The 21442-nt window shown below is 59.2% G+C and overlaps 2 protein-coding genes across 3 annotated transcripts in view; both read left to right on the top strand.

The window, feature by feature from the left end:
* Positions 1–9897, top strand: part of MACF1 (microtubule actin crosslinking factor 1) — a 136260-nt gene extending 126363 nt beyond the window's left edge. Inside the window, exons 92-98 of the mRNA XM_084496861.1 lie at positions 660–822; positions 981–1135; positions 1379–1453; positions 4402–4519; positions 5464–5675; positions 8055–8178; positions 8341–9897. Coding sequence (XP_084352987.1) covers positions 660–822; positions 981–1135; positions 1379–1453; positions 4402–4519; positions 5464–5675; positions 8055–8178; positions 8341–8597 — 1104 coding nt within the window. The 3' untranslated portion in view covers positions 8598–9897. The remainder of the gene's footprint in view (positions 1–659; positions 823–980; positions 1136–1378; positions 1454–4401; positions 4520–5463; positions 5676–8054; positions 8179–8340) is intronic.
* An 865-nt stretch (positions 9898–10762) lies between these two features.
* Positions 10763–21436, top strand: BMP8A (bone morphogenetic protein 8a). Of its 2 annotated transcripts, none has more exons than XM_084497036.1 (7): positions 10763–11228; positions 16477–16669; positions 17094–17242; positions 17755–17949; positions 18531–18610; positions 18874–18984; positions 20300–21436. In XM_084497036.1, exons 1-7 carry the CDS (start codon positions 10808–10810, stop codon positions 20447–20449), a joined length of 1299 nt encoding a protein of 432 aa, XP_084353162.1. In that variant the 5' UTR covers positions 10763–10807; the 3' UTR covers positions 20450–21436. The 2 variants fall into 2 exon arrangements, with proteins under 2 accessions (XP_084353162.1, XP_084353163.1); XM_084497037.1 differs by lacking the exon at positions 10763–11228 and adding an exon at positions 14765–15235 and having other exon boundaries at positions 16485–16669.
* Positions 21437–21442: the final 6 nt, after the last annotated feature.

Below are 21442 nucleotides of genomic sequence, written 5' to 3'. Positions count from 1 at the left end.
GCTGTAAGCTCTCTCAAGCTGGTGGGGTTGTGGGAGCCCTTTTGGGGGGGGTTCAAAAGTGGTGTTAGTTTAAGAGGAGGATGAGAGGCTTGTCCCAGCCTGGTGCTGTGGGTGTTGCTGGATGTTCCCCAGCCGCTGTCTTTCCTGGGAGACGAGCAAGAAAGCTTTCTGTGCTGCTTACAGGAAAGGGAGAGGGGAAATGGGGACAGAGAGAGGGGAAACAAGCACCCACAAGGGTGATGGCCGTGGGTGTTCCTCCCACGAGGCAGAGTGGGGGCATTGGCAGGCGAGATGCAGGTGAGGAGATGCCCCAGAGGAGTGCGGCGAGGCGGGTGTGTGTGTGCGTCTGTGTGCACGTAGCTAGCTCTGCGTCTGTGTCCGTACACGGCCGTGGGGGATGCTTCATCCCGTGTCGGTGCTGACGTGACGCCCGGTCCGCGTGGTGCTGTGGGCTGCGCTGTGTGTCGTGCTGTTCTGGGGAGTCCGTCCGAGAAGCCCCTCGTGAGCGGGGCTCCCCCGGCTCAGCCCTCCCGGAGCTCGGGCACTGGGCGTTAGCAGGGACCCGGGCACGGTCCCCGGGAGGCTGGTGCAGGGGGTGCTGTGGAGCTGGGTGCCTTTCCTCTGGGGATTTCCCGCACTGACTCTCGGTTTCTTTCCAGTTGAAGGAGTTTGCAAACTTCGACTTCGATGTCTGGCGGAAGAAGTACATGCGCTGGATGAACCACAAGAAGTCCCGCGTCATGGACTTCTTCCGGCGCATTGACAAAGACCAGGATGGGAAAATCACCCGGCAGGAGTTCATCGATGGCATCCTGGCCTCTAGTAAGTCCCCGTCCGCCTGAAAGGGGCTCAGAAAACGGCCACCTCGTTGTGACGAGAGGCTGCTGCTGCCCAAGGACCAAGCTACCACCTTACCCTGACATCCCTGGCTCTGAGGGGTGAGGTCTGCGCACCGGTTTCTCATTTCTTCCTCCTTCCAGAATTCCCCACCACGAAGCTGGAGATGACCGCGGTGGCCGACATCTTTGACCGTGACGGCGACGGCTACATCGATTACTACGAGTTTGTGGCTGCTCTCCATCCGAACAAGGATGCCTACCGCCCAACCACCGATGCAGACAAAATCGAAGATGAGGTGAAGCACCTGGCGGGGCGGGCGCTGTGGTTTGGGGTGGTTCGGGCTGCAGGCTGGCAGGGGGGAAACAAAGGGAAGAAAGAGCTGTGCTGGTGCTGAGCCAAAATAATTCATCCATGTATCGCCGGTACCTACTGTGCGTTTGAAGGAAAGGCTGCTTGGGTTTGTATTTTATCCAAGCAATGCTTTGTGTCGGGGAGACTCAGACCCTGGCCCCTTACCTTTCTTTTTTGTCGGCTGCAGGTCACCCGGCAAGTGGCCCAGTGCAAGTGTGCCAAGAGGTTTCAAGTGGAGCAGATCGGCGAGAACAAATACCGGGTAAGGCAGAGGGCTCTGAACACTGCCCCAGCAGCACCAGTGCCCCCCAGGGAGGTTACCCATGGGCTGCCTGCAGCCCCCAGGGTGCCCAGCATGGGGGGGAGCCCTGGCCCTGGCCCCAGGGACCCCCGGGGACCTCACCCCGTGGCACACCACGTCCCAGGGAGGCAGCGGTGCCTCAGCCCCATTTGCCCAGCGCTGTGCCCGGCCCCAGGGCGTGCCCCACGCCGGGAGCTGCAGGAGAGCATAAAAGTGGCACTGTTCTGGGGCGGGCAGCATGAAGTGCTGCATTCACTGCCGCCGCCGGCTGCCCTTGAAGTTCTCCTCGTGGATGAGTGTACCTTACGCCCGTGTTTTTCTTAGCTCGCTCCTGAAGAAGGAGAATAATTTCCTTAAAGAATCTCTTTGTAACGGCCTCGGTGTTTACGTTTCAAATTATTCACCGAGGTAAACTTCTGAAGCAAGCTGGCAGCAAACCCGCCTGGTTTCCTGCGCGTTGTTTTCAGGACTCGTGGCTCGGCACGGAGGGGCTGAGCCGAGCGCTCCGGGCGCGTTGCTGCCGGCTGAGCTGCGGCTGCTGCCCGAGAACCGAGCAGCAGAACCCCCAGATTTCTAACTCCCCGCAGTTAACAGTTTTCGTGATTATTGCACTGTTAATCCCATAAAATGTTTTTCTTGTTTTTTTTCTTTTCTTTCCTCTCGCTCTTGACTTCCCTTCCCCCCTCCCCAACCCTTATCCCTCCACAACTTCTCTCCTCCGTAGTTCTTCCTCGGCAATCAGGTACAGTTTGCCTTGCAATGCTCTCACCTCTTCATAACAATCGTAGCTTGTGTGTCGTACTGCGCTCTGTCCTTTGTTGCTGTGGGAGGATGTGACCTGTAATGTGCTGCCTTAGAGAGCTTGTTAGCTGCTCGCAGAGCCTGGTACAGGGGCGTGCGCAAGCTGGGATCGCCAACCAAAAAAAAATTAAAGACTGCATCATGCAGAAAGAAGGGAAAAGTTCAATTGGAAGAATCAGAAAGGGAGAGTTTTCTCTCTCCTGGGCTCCTTTCTTGGCTACCCTGGGGATGTTTGTGGCAACCTCCAGAGGTGCTGAGCCACGGCCCCCTGCAGCAGGCAGTGCTGCTGGGCAGATTTCTGCCTCCCTCAGGACATGGGGGTAAAACATGCACGAGGGCTGTACCAGGCTCTGGATGGGTTTGGATCACAATCACCATGGAATGAGAACGCCAGGTCCACATGTTTAATCCCGTAGGTAATGATAACTAAACCTCCATCCCTGCTGCACCCGCTGAGTAACTCCTAAGGGGAGCAAGGCTCGCACAAACCACGCGTGTCCCCCTGGTGTGACCGTGGTTAGCGGGGCCATGTGTCAAAGTGCCGGCTGCTGCGGTGCTCAGAGCTCTTCTTTTAACAGGACTGGAGCAGCACATGTCCTTAGGATGTGCCCACTGGCCCCACACGGGTGTATTTTTCATGTGGACTAAAGGTGCCCTACCAAAAACATGCCCCAAAAGAACTAAGCTTGGATTTCCGTAGTGAACGGAACCAAGAGAGCTCTGGCTTTGTTTTAGACAGCGATTTTAGAAAAATTCTCAATGACAACTGAAAAATAATCTAAATGTGGCAGTGGAAATGAGAACTGACACATCCCTGGTGCAGAGGAGCTGTGCTCGGCTGTCTGGAGATCTGTCTGCCCTGGAACATCACTGCCCGGCAGGCTGGTGTCCGCCCCGCTGACCGAGCTCTGGATGCAGTGCCCGAAGCACGCTGAGCCCTCAGAGTGAGGCAGCTCCATCCCGGCACAGCTGCAGCACCTCTCACAGCTGCACTGGGGCGAGCGGGTTTTGGGAGGACCCCAAACTGGGGACAGACCCCCCTCCAGCACCCCCGGGTGGCCAGGAGCCTGCTCCCTCCTTTCCCCCACCTGCAGTACCCCGTCTCGATGTGGCTTGCACTGTGTTTTCATTTTGTCTCTTGTTTTTTGTATTGCTGTCCACACAGGGAAAATGTTACTGCTTTTTTTTTTTTTTTCCTTTTTTTTTTAATCATTCTTAAGGTGGTCTTGGTTCCTAAGAGTGGTTCCCCAACCTCGTTGTTGGAGCAGGGGCTTTGCAGGGATGGGTGTAGGGTGTAGGGCGGCTGCTCCCCCGCAGTGCAGGAGGCAACCAGGAGCCTGGGCTTGGCTCTCCGGGAGGCTCAGGGAGCTTTGGGAAACAGCCGCCTGCTTCTGATCCGGGGTGCACTTGTTTGAAATTGCAGGTGTTTCAAATCACTAATGTACATCGCAATCACTAATCAACATTTCTGCGGGATTCCTGCCTGGATTCCCATCACCGCACTCACTGAAACATCCTCACGGGGCGATCTCCGCAGCGGGAGCTTTGTGGCTGGTTGGGGTCAGGTCTGAGGCTCAGCGAAATCCCTGGGCTTCAGACTTGATCCGAGGTTTCTTGCTCAGCGGTGACACAGCACTGCCTGCCTTGCTGTTTCACCAGCCCTCAGTGATCCGTATCAGCCGTCTCTTTTCCAAGCAGACTGCACCAGGAGCGTCAGGGCATTGACAGCCTCTCTTTTTTTATAACAAGAAGGAAACCTACAATTCTGGCTGCGAAAATCCATCCAATGGCCAAATTCCCAATTCTCATTTGCTGCTCTAAAAAATTCTGTCTTTTGTTTTAAAACTAAAGGATTTTGATAGCTGCATGATATTAATACCAAGCAGCAGAAAAACTGTAAATTGGTGCCAGAGAGGCATTTGATCCATAAAGGCATATCTGGGGAAACCGAGGAAGCATTCAATAGGCCGATAACAGCATTTGGGACCCCAGAATTTCCAGTAGCGTAGTGGCAGGCGTGGTCCCGCCTTGCCCTGGTGCAGCCCGCGGCGGGGAGGAGCTGTGCTTCCCTCGTGGCCCTGCCTGAGCTCTGGTTTTTGGCTCCGCAGTTCGGCGATTCCCAGCAGCTGCGGCTGGTCCGCATCCTGCGGAGCACGGTCATGGTCCGCGTTGGAGGAGGATGGATGGCCCTGGATGAGTTCCTGGTGAAGAACGATCCTTGCAGAGGTAAGGCTCTGGGTTTTAGCAGATGTTGCCTTCTCTCCCAGTCGCGGGAGTCTGAGAACTTTCCCTCTGTGGCCTTTGGGGGCCAGGCAGCGCCAGGCACTGCGGGGAGCAGGTCGGGGTGTCCAGGAACGGGCAGCAACTGGAGAGAGTGGATCCGAAGCAAACCACAAAACTGCAACTGCGAGGCACGTTGGGTGGGGGAAAGCACTGGAGAGAAAGATGAGCAAGGGTTGTGGCCAGGAATGAAGTGCATCAAGGTGCAAGGCAGGAATCTGAAATTCTCTCCCGTCAGCAATGCTGCCTTCGGTGCCTCGTAGGCTGGGAGGCTTTGCAAGAGGATCCCCAGCACGTTTCGTGGGAGGGGAGGCGGGATGAGCAGAAGTGCTGTGGCAAAGCAGAGAGCAGCCATCTGTGAAAGGGGGCCAGGGACCCTCCTTTCTGCCCCCTTTTCCAGCAGGAAAGGAGCATTGAGCAGCTCTTACTGCAGCTCACTGCACGTGGTGGAGTTCGGGTCTGTTCTCCATATGCTCCTATCTCACCGGGGTCTCTGAGATGTTGATTGCCTCAGATGTGTCGTCTTCAGGCCGATGCTCACCCACTGCTTGCTTCTGTTATCGAATGGCTGTTGCTGAAAGCAGCATGATTTACAGTCTGCTGCTTGCTCGGTGTAACCTTTAGGATTTCACTCGTGCAGCTCTGCTCCTTTGGCCTCTGTTAACGCTTTGCAGCAGATGTTTCAGAGCGCTGACATCGAGGTTATTCCCATCCCTGGGTTATCTCAGCGTGGTGCTTCTGTTCTGTGATTGCTTCTTTGGCTTTCTGGTCTGTAAGGCATTGCCTCTCAAATTGCTACCGTCCCCTATCACCCAAAATACATGAAGAGCCTCAGTAACGATGTCGGGTCCGTGCAAACCTCAGCTCTCCTCTCCTGTTTCCCCTTCCAGCGCGAGGACGGACCAACCTTGAACTTCGGGAGAAATTCATCTTGCCAGAAGGGGCCTCCCAGGGAATGACCCCGTTCCGGTCGCGGGGCCGGAGATCAAAGCCATCCTCCCGGGCTGCCTCCCCAACTCGGTCCAGTTCCAGTGCCAGCCAGAGCAACCACAGCTGCGCCTCCATGCCATCATCTCCTGCAACCCCAGCCAGCGGAGCCAAGGTAGGGTTTTGGGCGTGAAGCCTTTCCCTTTGGTCCTTTAGGAGCCGGTGGCCCCCAGACCCCTCCCGGTGAGGTGAGATGCTGCAGGAGGTGCGAGGAGGAGGAAGGCTGGGGCCTCATCAGTCGTCGTGGCCTCTGTTGGAAGATGTTTGTGGTGGGGTCTGCAGGAACAGCCCTGCTGGCTGTGCGGGGTGGGCAGGGTGGGATGGCTCAGGACGGTTTCCACCTCGTTCCCCTGCACCACGTCTGAGCAGAGCTCCTGCAGGCGGGCGATCGCAGCTGCTGCAGCCCCGAGTCGGGCCAGTGCGCAGGGAGCAGCGACTGCCCGGCCTCTGCTGTCCCATCACACCGTTTGCCATGCATGGTTTAATTTCATCATTTGTTCGTTTGTTTTTTCATTTTTGAATTTATATATTTCCCGTTTGGTTCTCTCGTTTCATTTTAGTGCTGTTCTCCCCTCATTCCAGATACTTTTCTGTTCCATTTTTTTTTTCACTCACTCCCGCCTCTCCCCCCTCTCTGGATTTTCCATTTCACAGACTCCACATCACTTCTCTCGATGTTATGACAAACCCTGGTTGATAAACAGTAAAGCGGGCACCCCTCTGAGGGGATTCGATTATTCCGACTTCCAGCTCTCGAGCTCCGAGGTAGAGTATGGTCTCGTAGCCCCGAGGACCTGGCGGCAGGCTGGAGTGCGGCTCACAGAGAAGTCCTGCTTCCTTGCCTGCCTAACGCTTTCCTTTTGGTAGAGCAGCGCTTTTAGCACCGCTGTCGCGAGGCCTGTTAGCGTTTTTCATGGGTTTCTAACTCGGATTAAGCAAAGTGCCAACCTTTGAGTAAAGCACAGCGTGCAGACGGCTTGCGATGCACATTTACCTCTTGTCAAACCAAAAGATTAACATTTATCACGTTGTGCTTTTAAAAAAGAGAATATTTCCAAGCTTTAACAGCCTTTCAGCACTCAAAATAGGCCGCGATTGGCATTCAAAAACTGAAATTCAGCAGCCGAGTTGAGACTTGAAAATCAGCTACAGCGCATGCACAGTAACCGCTGCCTTCGTGCCACCGAGCGCTCGTGTTATCGCGTGGTGTGTCCGGCAGTAACGCGGGCTGGCTGCACTTGGATGCTCCAAGGAGGATGAATTCGGGCCGACACTTCAATCTGCCGAACATCCCAGCCTCCTTGCCGACTTTTCTGACCCTGTGAATATGAAATACTTGGGTAGATTTTAGTGATTCGCTGATGGCAATGGCAAAATAACTTGATCTTGCTTGAAAGTGCTTTCAAACGGAAAAGGCGTTCTTCTAGATCCGCAGAAGGTCAGGAGGACTTTCTGAACTGCCCTAAACCGCCTGCTTGCTGCTGTAACTTGTTTCTGAATTAGGATCAAGGATGAGAATCGAGATCTCTGATGATGGGAACGGTCCCTTCCAATCACGTGTCAATGGATTGTAATTCCCACTGAGACCGAAGGAGAGCCCGCTGCTCGGCTCCCCTTCTGCGTCCCTCTCCCCCATCGTGGCTCCAGTTTCATGAGATGTTAAGATTTTTAAGCTTCCCCAAAATCACAGAGTCGCAGGGAGCTGAGGGGAACCTCTCCAGCTGCTGCCTTAAGCTCCTCGAGAGCCGCCCTGCAGCACCGCAGCACACCGGCGGGGAGGTTGGGGTGACAGGGGCAAGGTTTGGGGCACACCATGGGCTGGTGCTTCCCTGCAGCACCCTCACACTGCCCCAAAACTGAGCTTTGGTTCACAATAGAAACTGGAGCCTTGTTCCAGACAGATGTGGGCACCTCTCCCTCCCTGTACCCCCCTCCAAGCCCCCGCTTTGTTCTGCAGCGCGGGAGCCAAGCTGCGCTCTGCTGCTCCCCATCTGCAACATCTTAAAGGTCACGGAAAGCCCGTTCCATACACGTGGCACAGGACACGACCGAAGCCTCATGACCGAAGCTGATCCACAGCCTCCCGCGTGTCCATTTCCTCTGGTGCCTCGCTGTCCAGCTGTGCCCGTGCCCTGGGAGCCAGCGCAGCGTGCTGAGCTGCCCGCATATTTTGCACCATGTCCCTCTCCCTTTGGGAGGTGACCCTGGTGACCCTGGTGACCCTGCTGTCCTTTGTATGGATAGCAGCTTTGCTTTTGTTTCAGCCCGCAGTGCCCAAACTGCCGCTGCCGTCCTTGTTTTCAGGATCCGGCTGCTTTTTGTTTTCCTTTTTCCAAGCGCTGCTGAAACGCCAGCTTGAGTCCTCCGTGACCATTAAGATGGATGTTTCATAAACGCCCCGGTCCTTTTACTGACCTGTGAGGTGACCTCGGCCGGGTACAGCTGGTGGCCGCGGTGCCCTCTCAGCGATGCTCCCCGTGTGCTTCCTCCGCAGGTGACCCCGGCGGCGGGCAGCAAGCTGAAGCGCCCCACCTTCCACTCCAGCCGGACCTCGCTGGCAGGGGACACCAGCAACAGCTCCTCGCCAGCCTCCACGGGTGCCAAAACCAGCCGGGCAGGTAAGCTGGGGGCTGGGGCTGTTCCTGCTTAATTTGGGAGGGCAAATAACAAATACGCAGGGAGCTGGCAGAGCCTGCAGCAAGGGGGGACACTGATGCGTGCCGGGGCGGTGCTGCCGTTCTGCGTGCCGGTGCTCACGGGGCTTTGGGCTCCCCCCGCAGATCCCAAAAAGACAGCCAGTCGTCCCACCAGCCGTGCCGGGAGCCGCGCGGGCAGCCGGGCCAGCAGCCGGCGGGGAAGCGACGCCTCCGATTTCGACCTGCTGGAAACGCAGTCGGCGTGCTCGGACACTTCGGAGAGCAGCGTAGCCGGCGGGCAAGGCAGCTCGCGGCGAGGCATGGCGAAACCCTCCAAAATCCCAACCATGTCCAAGAAAACAACCACTGCCACCCCAAAAACTCCAGGCCCCAAGAGATAATACTGTACCCACGCCCTCCTGAAAGAAAGAAAACCCAACCTGTGTCCAATTTTTAACCCTACTACGTACATTGGATGTATATTTATTCTAAATGGGAGAAACTATATTGTTAAAAGTGTAAAAGAAAGTTGTGTTATGGAAGCTGCCTTATTTGTTTTTTTCCTTTTTTGTAAGTTACTATTTTCATGTGAATATTTATGTAGATAAAAATTGCCTCTTGGTGACCCCTGTTCAGAGAGGGGCCTGGAAAACTGAGATGTGGGAAGGAAAAAAAAAAAAAAAAGAAAAAAAAAAAAGGAAGCAAAAAAGGTCAAGATGTGAAAGTGTAAAGAAAAACTAAACTATAAATAGGATTTCTGCGCGGTGCAGGGTGTGAACCTGCTTTATCTTTTAGGATTGTTTCCTAAATGCATCTTTATAAACTTAACTTGCTGTCTCAGCAAGGTAAATTATATTTAAAAACAAAGACCTGAATCCTACAGTGTTCAAGGAACTCTCTTTTGTAAATCACAGATACCTCAAGCAGAGAAACATGAGGTGAGGGGATTTGGGGCTTATGTTTCCATTTTTTTAAAGCTATGTGATTTTACCTGAAGAAAGCGGAGTTTGACAATAAAATTTGCACACACTACAGCTAAGGTCATTATAACTGCTGTCTTTAAAATACTGTCCCGGCAACTTCGTTTTTAAAGAACAAAAAATGCTGATGGGTTTGGGGAGGGGGTTCACGATAACGCTGTCCAGAAGAGAGCACGCTGGTAAGATTGCAGGTTTGGATCACAGACACATCCCTTAGCGGTGGTGGGTCCCGCGGGTTAGAGGATTCTTCTGGATTGATGGCCTAAGAGACGACCACCTTGTTCCTTACAGGATTGCTATTTATCTGCATCTCTTTTCCTATTTATTATTTAACTGGTCATTCCACTTCCAACCAGGCTGAGATTGATGTGACCTCTGCTCCTAGAAGAAATCTGGACTTACACGCACAGTTGCTTGTCCTTGAAATGAGTCTCACCAGCACACTCGCTACAAGTCCTGTCTGGCTTTTGTACGCTACTTTTTCTTTGTAATAAAATCGAACTGACCAAGTGACCAGGAGATGGGCGGAGGGAGAGGGCTCAGCAGAGCCCCTGTATTTATTAAATATTGTTCCTCCGGCTCTGACCGTGTTGCTGTGTGATTCTCTCAATTGGTTTAAATTGAGGCAAATCTGAAGCTCTACCAATGAATTGTTTAAAAACCAGACACATTTTTGTATTAAAATTGCTTGCGGTAATAAACAATCTTGCCTCCTACTTTATTCCAGAGTCTCAGTGTTTGAGTCTGGGCGAGGGAGCTGTCCCGCACGCCGCCGTGCCTCCACCTCGCAGCAGCCTCAGGGCGCCTGCACGCAGCTTCCCTTGCAGAGCGGTGCAAGGACCGGCTTCACTGCCAGCCCCTGAACTGGGGGGGCTCTGGGGGCTGAGGTGTCCCTGCGCCAGGCGTGTGGGTGCCTGCGGGTGAGGTGGGTGGATGCCCACCGCCTGCTGGAGTGGGCGTTTGCCGGCGGGATCGCCTGGTGGGGTGTGCGCTGGTGGGGCTGGGTGCCGGGGAGGTGGGTGCCCAGCGAGGTCAGCACCCAGGAGAGGGCACGGGGTGGGTGCCAGGCACGGCGGCAAGAGAGGTCGGTCCCCGCAGGGGTGGGAGCACAGGGTGAGGGGTGCAGTGTCCATGGGGTTGGGTGCCCGTGGGCTTGTGTGGCTGGGGGTGGGTGCCTGTAGGGGTGGGTGCCCATAGTTTTGGGTTTCTGGGGGTAGCTGCCGATGGGTTTAGGTGTCGGGTTGGGTTTCCGTGGGCTTGGGCACCCATGGGAGGATGGTGCCTGTGGGTTTGGGTGTCTGGGGGTCGCTGCCCATGGGCTTGGGTGTCTGGGGGTGGGTGCCCGTGGCTTTGGGCACCCGCAGCGCTGAGCATCCCAGGGCCGGGTGCCCGTGGGGGCGGCTGCCCAGCGGCGCGCCCTTTGCCCCGGGGGCGGCCGGGCGGGGAGCACCGGGGCCGGGGCGGTGCCGCCGGCGAGCCCGTCCCTTTCCCTCGCCCCGCCGGGGCGGACCGGGGCCGGGACCGGGGCCGGGGCCGCGCGGGGGCCGCTCCGCACCGCACCGCACCGCACCGCACCGGGGCGGCGGCGGGGGCGGGGGGTGGGGGGGGCGGCCCGGGGCGGCGGCGGTGCCATGGGACCGGGGCGCGGGGCGGCGGCGGGCCGGGGGCCTCTGGGCGCCCTGGCGCTGCTCTGGGCGGCGGCGGTGCTGTGCCAGCTGGGCAGCGGCAGCGTCCTCCGCCGCCGCCTCCACGCCGCCGGCTTCCTCCAGCGGCGGCTGAGCGGCGGCGAGCGGCGGGACGTGCAGCGGGAGATCCTGGCCGTGCTCGGGCTGCCCGGGCGGCCGCGCCCGCGGGCCCCCGCCGCCGCCCGCGCCCCCGCCGCCGCCGCTCCGCTTTTCATGCTCGACCTGTACCACGCCGTGGCCGGCGAGGAGGAGGCGGAGGAGGAGGAGGCGGTGTCGCGGCCGGTGCTCACCGGGCTCAGCACCCAGAGCCCCCCGCCCGGCAGCGTGGTCAGCCGCGCCGACACCGTGGTCAGCCTCGTCAACATGGGTGAGCGCGGCCCCGGGGGGCGCGGAGGGACCGGGGCGCACGGGCAGGACGGCGGAGGAGGGGAGCGCACGGGCGGGAGCCGAGACGGGAGGAGCGGGGCGCACGGAGGCACCGGGGCGCACCGAGGCACCGGGGCGCACGGAGGGACCGGAGGGTACTGAGGGACCGGGGCGCACCGGGGAGTACCGAGGGACCGGGGCGCACTGGGGCGCACGGGAGCAGCCGGGCTGCTTGGGGCGCACCAGGCGCGGACACCGTTGCCGGTCGCAGCGCCGGGGGTCCCGGGGAGCGGCGCACTGCGGGACGCGCGGCACTCGCTGGGCGCACCGGGGCGGACCGGGCAGAGCCCCCCCGGCCCGGCACGGAGCGGGGCTGCGGCGGCCGCGTTACCGGGAGCGGAGCCGGGAGCGGAGCCCAGCGCCTTGCAGCGGGTGCCCGGCTCGGCCGTCGGGGCGGGCGGCGGCACCGAGCCGTTTGCGCCGACGGCCGCGAGCATCCGTCGCTCCCGGGGCGCTCTCCCGGTGCCTCCCTGCTCACAAAGCCCGTTCCGCACACAGCTCGGTCCCGTAGCGGCGGGAGGGGGCTGCGAGGGACCCGGTGGCCGCGGGCTGGGGGTGTGCGGGGCTCACTCGGTCCCTGCTGTGGATGGCCCGGAGTTGGCGGGGGGAGTCCGAGATTTCCCCAAGCGGCAGCCACCTCCTGAGCCTCCCCCGGCCCCCCGAGCACGCTCCCCACCATAACGAAGCTGCGAACCGACGGGGAAGGCTCGAGGGAGCGGCGTCGCCCACCTCGGCCCCCCCCCATTGAGTGGGTGCACACGGAGCGGGACGTGTGGGGGGCAGCAGCAAAGGGGACGCAGTGGGACACCGAATCCCGGCTCAGAATAAAATCCTCAAGGTTGCTAATTACTGCTGGAATCCCGTCGGGCTGGTTACGGAGCAGTGCCGGGCTCCAGCACCGTCCCATTGCCAGACAGCTGCGAGTGGCAGGGAGAGCAGAGCCGTTTCCAGCCGGCACCCCCGGGGCCGTGAGCACTGGGACAACTGGGGTCCCACTGGGGCATCCAGCGGGATGCCCAAACCCAGGCTTTCAGGCTTCTTCCCTGCCTCTGCTCTTTGCTTTAAGGGGTGTCCATGTGGGCATGTGCCCCTCTCCAGGCATCCCTGGACAAGCACGAGGCTTTTGGGGGGCATCTGTGCCAAGGCTGGGGGCAGGGGGGTGTCTGCAGGCACAGAGCTCTGACCTGACCTGGGAGCTGCAGACGTGGCCAGGGCTCGGGGCTGGCTTTAAGGAGCACGGCCGGATTCGGCTGCTGCACCGTGGTTTGCAAGTGGCAGCAATGGGAAGGAGAGCACCTCCTTGCCATGGCACAAAGGACCAGATGGGGCTGTCCTCCCCTGCACCCCTCCAGGCCCCTCGGGAGAAGGTAAAGGTGAGTGAACAAGGACCACAGAGGCATCTCCCAAGTCCTTGCCATCCTTTCCAGCATCTCCTCTGCTGTGTTTGGCTGTGAAGAAGCCAGAGAGCCCCATGGGGCAGCCCTGGTGCTTTGGGCACTCAGCACCCAGCTGCCTCTGTAGCACTCCGGGGGGGGGGCTCAGCACATCAGGGGCGGCCAGGAGGTGGATGCAGGGGCCTCAGATCCCAGCTCCCCTCAACATGAGCACCAAAAAGTGCTTTAAAATGAACAGGTTTGGCTACAGGCACAGCCGGTGGGTGCCTGGGAGGAGCGGTGCTGGCCCAGGGGTGCCCACGCCGCTCCCCTTCCTGGTGCTCCTGGAGCAGCAGGGAGAGCTGGGGCACAGAGTTTCAGCCTTCAATTTGAATGGCTTTGAATTCTGCGGCTTCATGAGTCCCTTCATGTTAATTAAATAATATATTATTTTTTTTTGTGGGAGAAGGCTAACTTTAATTTGCATGCATAATTCTTTGCACAATTATCCTGATGGGACATGCAAATGGGGTAAGTCAGCACTCCATTAGGCACCTGGACCGCTCTGCTCCCGCCCGCGGAGCCCTGTGTGAGCCGGGCATGTGCGCGGCTCCCAACGGCACGCCTTGGGAGGGGGACACGCCAAATTCCCTGTCCCAGTTTGGCCAGGCAGTGCCTGTGCCTGCCGGCCAGGGCAGGACACACAACCGGGGGCTCAAGCCCCTCCAGGCCACGCTACATGGGGCAATGGGTGGTGGTGGCACCTTGGTCACCTTCGGTTGGGTTTGGTGGCCACGGGTCCACTCGTCCCAGCCCAGCTTTGGGAGTTGTCCCGGCCCCAGGCTGGGCCATCATGGGCTGAGATTGCAGCAGTGGGATGTGCCCCCGTGCATGATGCTGGTGCTCTGTATGCACCCACAGTGCGTGTTTTAAAGGGGGAGATCTGCAAATAAACCCCCTGGGGTCCACCTTTGGCACTGAACTCCTCTGACTGCTTACAGCTGCGGGAAGTGGTGGGGGTGTAGGCAGGGGCCGAGGCAGCCCCCCAGGCACATGCAGCAGGGCGTGGGGTGCCCTTTGCAGAGCCCTTGTCCCACGGCTCTTCGGAAGACGGAGGTGTTCACGGGCTGGAGCAGGAGCCCAGCTGCATTTGCAGTGCTTGGGAGAGCTCCTAAATCTCTCCCTGCTTAGGAAAGCCTCTGGAGGTTATTTTTTTCCTGCTTGCAAGTGAAGGACAGCATCTTCCTTGCATCTCCTTTAAAATTATTTTAAGATTCAGCGTACTTGATGTGGTTGAATATCCTGGCATTTCCTTTTAATTTAGTGTCTGAAATGATCATGGGGACCATTCAGAGCAGCCAGGACTAGTAATTACGACTGATGCGCAGTTTATAGAAACACCGCGCACACAGAAGGTTTGCAGGGAAGAAGTGCAGCTAAAAATAAGGTGGGGAGCGAGGAAAAGGCGTCCCCATCGCCCAGCGCCTGCCAGCCAGGAGGGGAGCAGGAGCGCAGGGCTGGGCACGCAACGGGGCTCAGCACGGCAGGAGCTGGACGGCCCTGCTGCCATTTTATGTAGGTTTATTTGCTTTTCCTATTATTTAGGGGTGGGGGGGTACACAAGGCATGGCCGTGACGTTCATGGCTGGGGAAAGACGCAGCAGCCCCAAGGGGTGAGACGGTGACGGCAGAAGGAGGGGGCACGGAGAGCAGGAGCTTGGGCTGGGTTTTTTTAGCGTCCCATCCGCAATCCGGATAATCCGCCCACAGGTAATTGCGGGGTGGCGGCGCGGCTGAGCCACCCTGGAATCAATAGCCGGGTGCTCGGGCTGAGGGGGGGCCCTGTGCCCATGCCCCCCCACCAGCAGCAGCCGTCCTGCCTGGGCAAAGGGCACTGGGTGCTTTCGGGACACGGCGCCTGCTCCCCCATGGCCAGTTCATCATTTTGCACACATTTATAGCTTTGCCCAAGACAGCAATATTAAACCTCACTGAGCATCAAACCGTGCTGCTGTTTGCCAATTGTCCCATCCCCATCGCCCTCACCCTGCTGCTCTACGCCCCCGTCAGCACAAGGGAGGACAAATTTTGGCCCTGCCCTTCCAAGGCTGTGCTGCAGCAGCCGGTGAAGGGGGCACGAAGCAGGGCTTTGCCTGCCCCATCCCCGCTGCAGAGCAGACGCCTCGCCTGGAGCTGCATCCTTGTGGCACGGCCGCAGAGAGCACCTCGGTCCTGTCTGAGAACTGCCACTGCCCTTCCCTGGCTGCGTGGTCATAAATCAGGTGGGGCGAATTTAAATGATTCTGGTTAAAGCCTCTAATTGCAGCTGCTGAGTGTGTTTGAAGACCTCAGGGTGGGCTTCATGAGCCCCCGCTGCATCGCTCATTGCTCCCTGCGGGAAGGGAGCTGGGTTTGGGAGGGCTCTGCCCGTACCTGGCTACAGACACTGCTGCCACGCGTTGTGATGGCCTGGGAGAACACAAGGGGAATGCAGTTCAGTTCTCCAGGTTCCCTGAGGATGTCACCAACACGGAGAAACCCAGCCCTGGTGCTTTGCTGTGGCTGTGGGCAGCCAGTGAGGCACCTGGGTGACCCAAAGTGCCAGAGGGGCACCAACCTGGGGCTGGTGGCCCCACGGGGCCTCACTCCAGGTGTTCATCAGCTGCAAGGGGGGAGATGACAGGGACTGCTCAGTTTTTTCATGGGGTTCGAAGGGTTTTACAGGAGCAACGAGGCAGCAAATGCTTCAGCAGGACCTCTCGCAGCTGGGGCACACTCAGCTGCCCGCGGTGGCTCGGTGCAAGGAACGGAACCGCACAAAAGGCACCAGCGCAAGGGGGCTCGGACAGCTGGGGGCCGGCACCCTCGGCCCCAGGGCGGCTTCCAGAGCCCACCCAGGGCAGCGGGGAGACCCTGGGCACTGCGATGGGCTCAGGGGTCCCCGGTGTCCCTGGGGTGCGTGGGCCAGACCCGGCTCCCGGTGCATCCCCGCGGCACCTCCTGCGCAGCTGGCGGCCGGCGGCAGCAGGAAGCGCTCTCCGCATCCGCCCCGGGCCGCCTGGCCCCGTGCTTTTTTTAAAACATAGCTTGTGGTGAGCCCAGTAGCTGGAGGGAATGTGGTGTCCTGTTTTGTTTTCAAAGCAGAAACGGAGGAAAAAAAAAAAAAAAAAAGACGGAAAGGTCTGTGGATGCATAATTAAAATCTGAGCATTCGGTTTGAAGAGAGGCACTGAGATGCCCCCATGTATAGAGGGGGGGGGTCAGCTTTGTGGTGTAGTACGTTTGGGATGTTCCCCCCCCGGAATTGGTTAAAATTTGCATTTAAACATGTCCGTTTAATTATTTATTTGTGTGTTTGTTTGGTATAAGTGAGCACCAGCTCAGATTTGTTACAGTTCTCTTACGCCTGAAGCAGGAGGAGCTTTAATCACTTTAATTACGTTCAGTCATGGCAGTCTGGAACATTTTTAAAGAACAATTTGAAGAAAATAATTACATATTAGTGAAACTGTGTGGGGATGCCTTACCGTAAAGAAACACAGTGTGTTTGTTCTTTACGGACATAAAAAAAAAATACCAGTTTTTTTTTTCCCAAAAAGCACCAGATTTCTGCAGAAAGGAGACACTCGGTAGAAAGTGAGGGTTTATTTTTACAGAGCAGTTGTGTGGTCAGTCAGAGAGGTGGGAACCTGCAGCAGAGCTCAGTGGGGCAGGGCACGGGGTCAGTGGGATTTGTCCTTGAACTGGGGGGACGTGGGGTTGCTGGGACCGGGGGGCTGCGGGCTCTGGGGGCTCCCTGACCCCTCTGCTCTGCAGTCGAGCAGGACCGGGACACCTCCTCCCCAAAGCCGTACTGGAAGGAGTTCAGGTTCGACCTGACGCAGGTGCCCACGGGCGAGTCGGTGACAGCCGCCGAGTTTCGCATCTACAAGGCGCGGGGTGCCACCCGCCACGCCAACAGCACCCTGCACATCAGCATCTACGAGATCGCAGCCGAGCACTCCAACAGGTGCGGGACGGGGACGGGGACAGGGACGAGGATAGGGATGGGATGGGGACGGGGATGGGGACAGGGATGGGGCCCCCAGCCAGTGCCGGCTCTGGCACTTGCCTCTCCCAGCGCCGTGGCAGTGCCGAGGGCAGCAGCCATCCCATCCCACAGCCGTCCCATCCCACAGCCGTCTGTTCCCACGGCGTCCCCGGGCAGTGACACACCCGGCGTTTCGGCCGGGCGGGGAGGGCGCCTCGCTTTTCCCAGGGCAGCTGCCAGGGTGTCACCGGCACACACGGCACGGCTGCGGGCACCGTCCTGACCCTGCAGCGCCGGGATCTGCACGGGCACGGACAGCGGGGAGTCATTTCTGTGACTGGCCGTGGGCTGACGTTGCCTTTGGGTGCTATTACTCATGAGCTTCTTTCTCCCCATTTCCCAGGGAGTCCGACTTGTTCCTGCTGGACACCCAGGACCTGCGCGCAGGGACCGAGGGCTGGCTGGTCTTCGATGTCACGGCCGCCAGCAACCACTGGTTGGTGGATCGGAAATACAACCTGGGCCTGCGGCTCTACGTGGAGACGGATGATGGTAAGCTCAGCTGCAGCGTTTGGGGCCGAATCCCCAGGAACAGCAGGGCCCGTTAGTGAGGGGTGGGTGGCAGCAGGGCTCGGCTCTGCAGTTGTGATCCCAGCTGCGATGGAGAGCCGGGGGCACGGAGCTGGGTGGCACTGCGGCTCCTGGTGTGGGCTGGGGGGCTCTGGGGGGCTCCCTCCATGGAGGGGTTCTCGTGAGGCTGTGGGTTAACCCTCCTGGCACTGCTCCTGCAGAAAGCTGTGGGTGTGATGCTGAGGGCGCAAGGCAGCGCAGGATCAGTGCCACGGCCCCGTCCTGCTGCGGTGGTGACAGGGAAAACCTCTCACTTGGCTTTTCTCCCAAGAGCCTGAATCGCTGTTCAGGACCTTGGCGTGGCAGTGGCCGTGCAGGATGAGGCCCCGCCGCCCCCATGCCATGCACCAGGGCTGCAGAAACTGCAGCACCCCGCTGCAGAGCTCCCCCTGCACTGCGCCTCCCTGCAACCTGCTCCTGCTCCGTCCCTGCAGGGCTCAGCGTCGACCCGGGCTCGGCCGGGCTGCTGGGGCGCCGGGGGCCCCGCTCCAAGCAGCCCTTCATGGTGACATTTTTCCGGGCGAGCAGCAGCCCCGTGCGAGTCACACGGGCAGCCAGGGCGCCCAGGAGGAGGCAGCCCAAGAAGACGAACGACCTCCCGCACCCCAACAAGCTGCCGGGGATCTTTGGTAAGAGCAGGGGGGGCAGCCCCCAGCACGGAGGGTAGGAGGGGGCCTGGCCAAAAGCACGAGGCTCTGCTCTTGCTGCCGTGAAGGGCTCTTCTCTTTGCGCCTTGTCCTTTCCAAAACCCCTCTGACAGCTCAGAGGCACAGCCCTGGGGGGAGCACAATGACCACTGGTGTGCAGGAGCAGGGACATTGGCAGACCGGGGGGCACCCTTGGGGCAGCCTGCTTTTGTGGGGCTTTCTGGATGATGCTTTTTCTTGCATCGTTCCCTCATTTTGGAGCTGCCCCAGGAAGGCATCACAGCCCTGGGGAGCCACTGGGGCAGGAGGGGAGCCCCAGCGTTTGGGGCACTTGGGAACACCCCAGAGCTGTGAGTGGCACCAATTGACGCCTCCCCAGGCTGCATCCCCTCATCCCAGTGGTGGAGCAAAACCTCCAGCCTGCTGTGAAGCTCTCTCTCTCCTTTGCAACAAGGAGGCTCCCTCAGAGCGACCCCAGCCACCCGGCCACCTCCAGCCACCCCCAGGGTTTGGTGGGGCCGGGGGGCACCGAGCACTGACGCTGCCTGCCCTCTTCCCTGCAGATGATGTCCACGCCGCGGACGGGCGCCAGGTCTGCCGGCGGCACGAGCTCTACGTCAGCTTCCAGGACTTGGGCTGGCTGGTACGGACCCGCTCCCCCCGGGAAGAGCCACGGCCCCCACCCAGCCCCCGTGGTGATGGGCAGCGGTGGGAGCAGCGCAGCCGTGTGCCGGGACCTTATGGCAAACAACCTGGCACAGCCTGAACCCCACAGTGACCCTAAACAACTCTTCATGTGGTCCTAAAATCAAAAGAAGCCCGGGGAGGTGGCACAGGGGGTGCAGGTGCTGGAGGAAGGGGCTCAGCAAGCCCCCGGTGCCCCAGCACGAACCCTTTTCCTTGCAGGACTGGGTGATCGCCCCGCAGGGGTACTCAGCCTACTACTGCGAGGGGGAGTGCGCCTTCCCGCTGGACTCCTGCATGAACGCCACCAACCACGCCATCCTGCAGTCCCTGGTCAGTGCCGGGGCTGGGTGCTGGGGGGGCAGCTCCCAGCAAAGCGTCTGGGGGTGCGCACGGAGCTCAGAGCAGGAGGGCTCTGCAGGGTCGGCTCGGAGGCAGGACAGGGAGGGTTGGGCAGCGCTGGCGTCTCCACTGCCCGGTTTTCTGCCTGGCATGCTCCCACCCATGGGAAGCAGCGAGGATGGGGCACAAGCAGGTGATTTCCCTGGGGTTAGCACCCCCTGGCAGCTAGGGGGGATGCCCCAGGGGGGGCACCCAGTCCTGGACACCGGGAAGGGGCAGCATCGTGCCCAGGCACCCTCCCTGTGCGCAGGCTGCAGCCGAGGCCCCGTGGTGTGAGGCTGCGGCACAGAGCCCAAGCGCTGGGCTCAGCATATTCCGAACAGGAAAGCTTTAATGCCCCATTTTCCCAAATCCACCCCGCATCGCAACCCGTGCTTTAATTTCTGGAATTTCCTGACCTGTGAGTGTTTGATTTCCCAATGGCAGAGTCACGCCGACTCTGGTGCTCGCAGTTAATTACAGGGAGTGCCGAGTCCTCGGCCGAGCCTTTGAAGGTGTCTCCTGGCGGGGTTCAGTTTTATTTTTTATTTTTTTTTGCATGAACGAAGCTGCCAGAGCCCCCCCGCCAGCTGCGGGCACCCACCCCTCACCTCCCAGCCCCGGGTTCTTCCCAAAACGGAGCCGCTCGGGCGGACGTGAATCACCTGGCGCCCGGGGCCGGCCCTTCTGGGAAGCGCTGGGGACCAGGGCGAGCGCGCCGGGAGCCGTGCCAGCCCGGCCAGCGCTGCAAATAGCAGGGTTTGACAGCAAAACACCGGACTTCCGAGCTGGGAGAGCTCAGCTGGCCCCGCAGTAAATGACTCGCACATGTGGGGCGAGGCCGGGGGGGCTGCGAGCGCTCGGCAGCCCGCGAACCTCCCGGCACAGCGCGAGCATGGCACGGGGTGCCCCAGGCTCCTGAGGGGGTCCCGGGCTCCGTGTCTCGGTGCAGTGCAGAATTCGGGGTTGATGCTGAGCCCCAAAGGGGGGGCAGCCCTATTGCAAGCCCTCGTGCTGCCCCGAGGGGCTGCTTGCCTAGCTGAGTGTGAGAAGAGGCCAGGAATCCCAAATTAATGAAGGGGCTGCCCAGCCCGCGCGGTGCCATGAGCCACGATCCAATATAAACTGCAGCAAGGACTGCCAAGGGCTTAGAATAAATATTTTTACGAAGCACTAGGAATAATCCCCCCATTCACCCGGGCTTTTCGCAGGTAAGAGCCGGGGCTCTTTGAAGCCTGACCCGCGCTCGGGGCTCCTCTCCCCCCAGGTCCACCTGATGAAGCCCGAGGCCGTGCCCAAGGCGTGCTGCGCGCCCACCAAGCTCAGCGCCACCTCGGTCCTCTACTACGACAGCAACAACAACGTGATCCTCAAGAAGCACCGCAACATGGTGGTGAAGTCGTGCGGCTGCCACTGACCCGGCCCCGACACCTTCTGCGTGTGCGGGGGGCTTGCTCCACGTGCAGGGCTTGCTCCCGGGGCTGGATCGCAGCAGAGCCCATCGGTAACGATACTGATACCCCACCACCTCCCTCCCCTCCCTTCCCCTTCCCGGACGTGGATGTAAATAATATAAAACTTTTATTCTCTTACCACACTTAATGAGAGCCATCCCTGCCATACATGCATATATAGAAGTATATATATATAGGAGAGAAAGAGGATTTGTGGCTGGTGACGTGTCTGGCCCTGGCGGATGTGTTTTCCTCGGGCGCTGCAGCCTCCGGTGCTGGTGGGGGCAGATTGGGCTGGGGGGGCGAGGGCAGGGGAGGCAGCTCTGTGCCCGTGCACATTCAGCTAACCCAGCTCTAACCAGCGCCTCCACGTCCCTAAACGAAAACAGCGTCAGCCAACCCAGTAGCTGGCTGACTAACCCGCTCCTGTTTACTTAAAGTTCACAAAACTCAGCCAACGGGGGAAAAAAAAATCCATATTGAGCTACGACACTGTTATAAAATAAACGCCTAGTCTGGAAAATAAACACGTAGTTTCTCTTGCTGTTTGTTTTTTAATAAATGTCACGGCACAGCAGCGCTCTGTTCTGCAGGCAGGATTTCGCAATGAAAAAATACTCACAATCAGCTAAAATTGTACCTATTTGCTTGAAACGAAGCCCCGTGGAGGTGCTGAGACACGGGCTGGGGCCGGGCTGCGTCTCCCTGCCTTCGTCGGCGGCTGCTTGTCGCGGGCTTGCAAGGGGCCCACAGCCACACGTCGCTATTTGCACGGTTATTTATTTGCTGTCTTCCAAAGGAAACGGCCTGGCCTGTTCCTCAGCTCAAGTACCTGAGGGACCTTGCATCACTAAACAAATAACGGGCCTGGTTTAGCCACAGGCAAAGGAAAGAAAAAAAAAAAAAGAGGAAGCCCAATATACCCAAATCACCCCCTTCCTGGTGCTTCTTTTCCA

The sequence above is a fragment of the Aythya ferina genome (assembly GCF_964211825.1).
Source record: "Aythya ferina genome assembly, chromosome: 24".
NCBI classification, from domain to species: domain Eukaryota; kingdom Metazoa; phylum Chordata; class Aves; order Anseriformes; family Anatidae; genus Aythya; species Aythya ferina.
The sequence above is the reverse complement of the archived record's forward strand: the minus strand, read 5'-3'. Positions and strand labels throughout refer to the sequence as shown.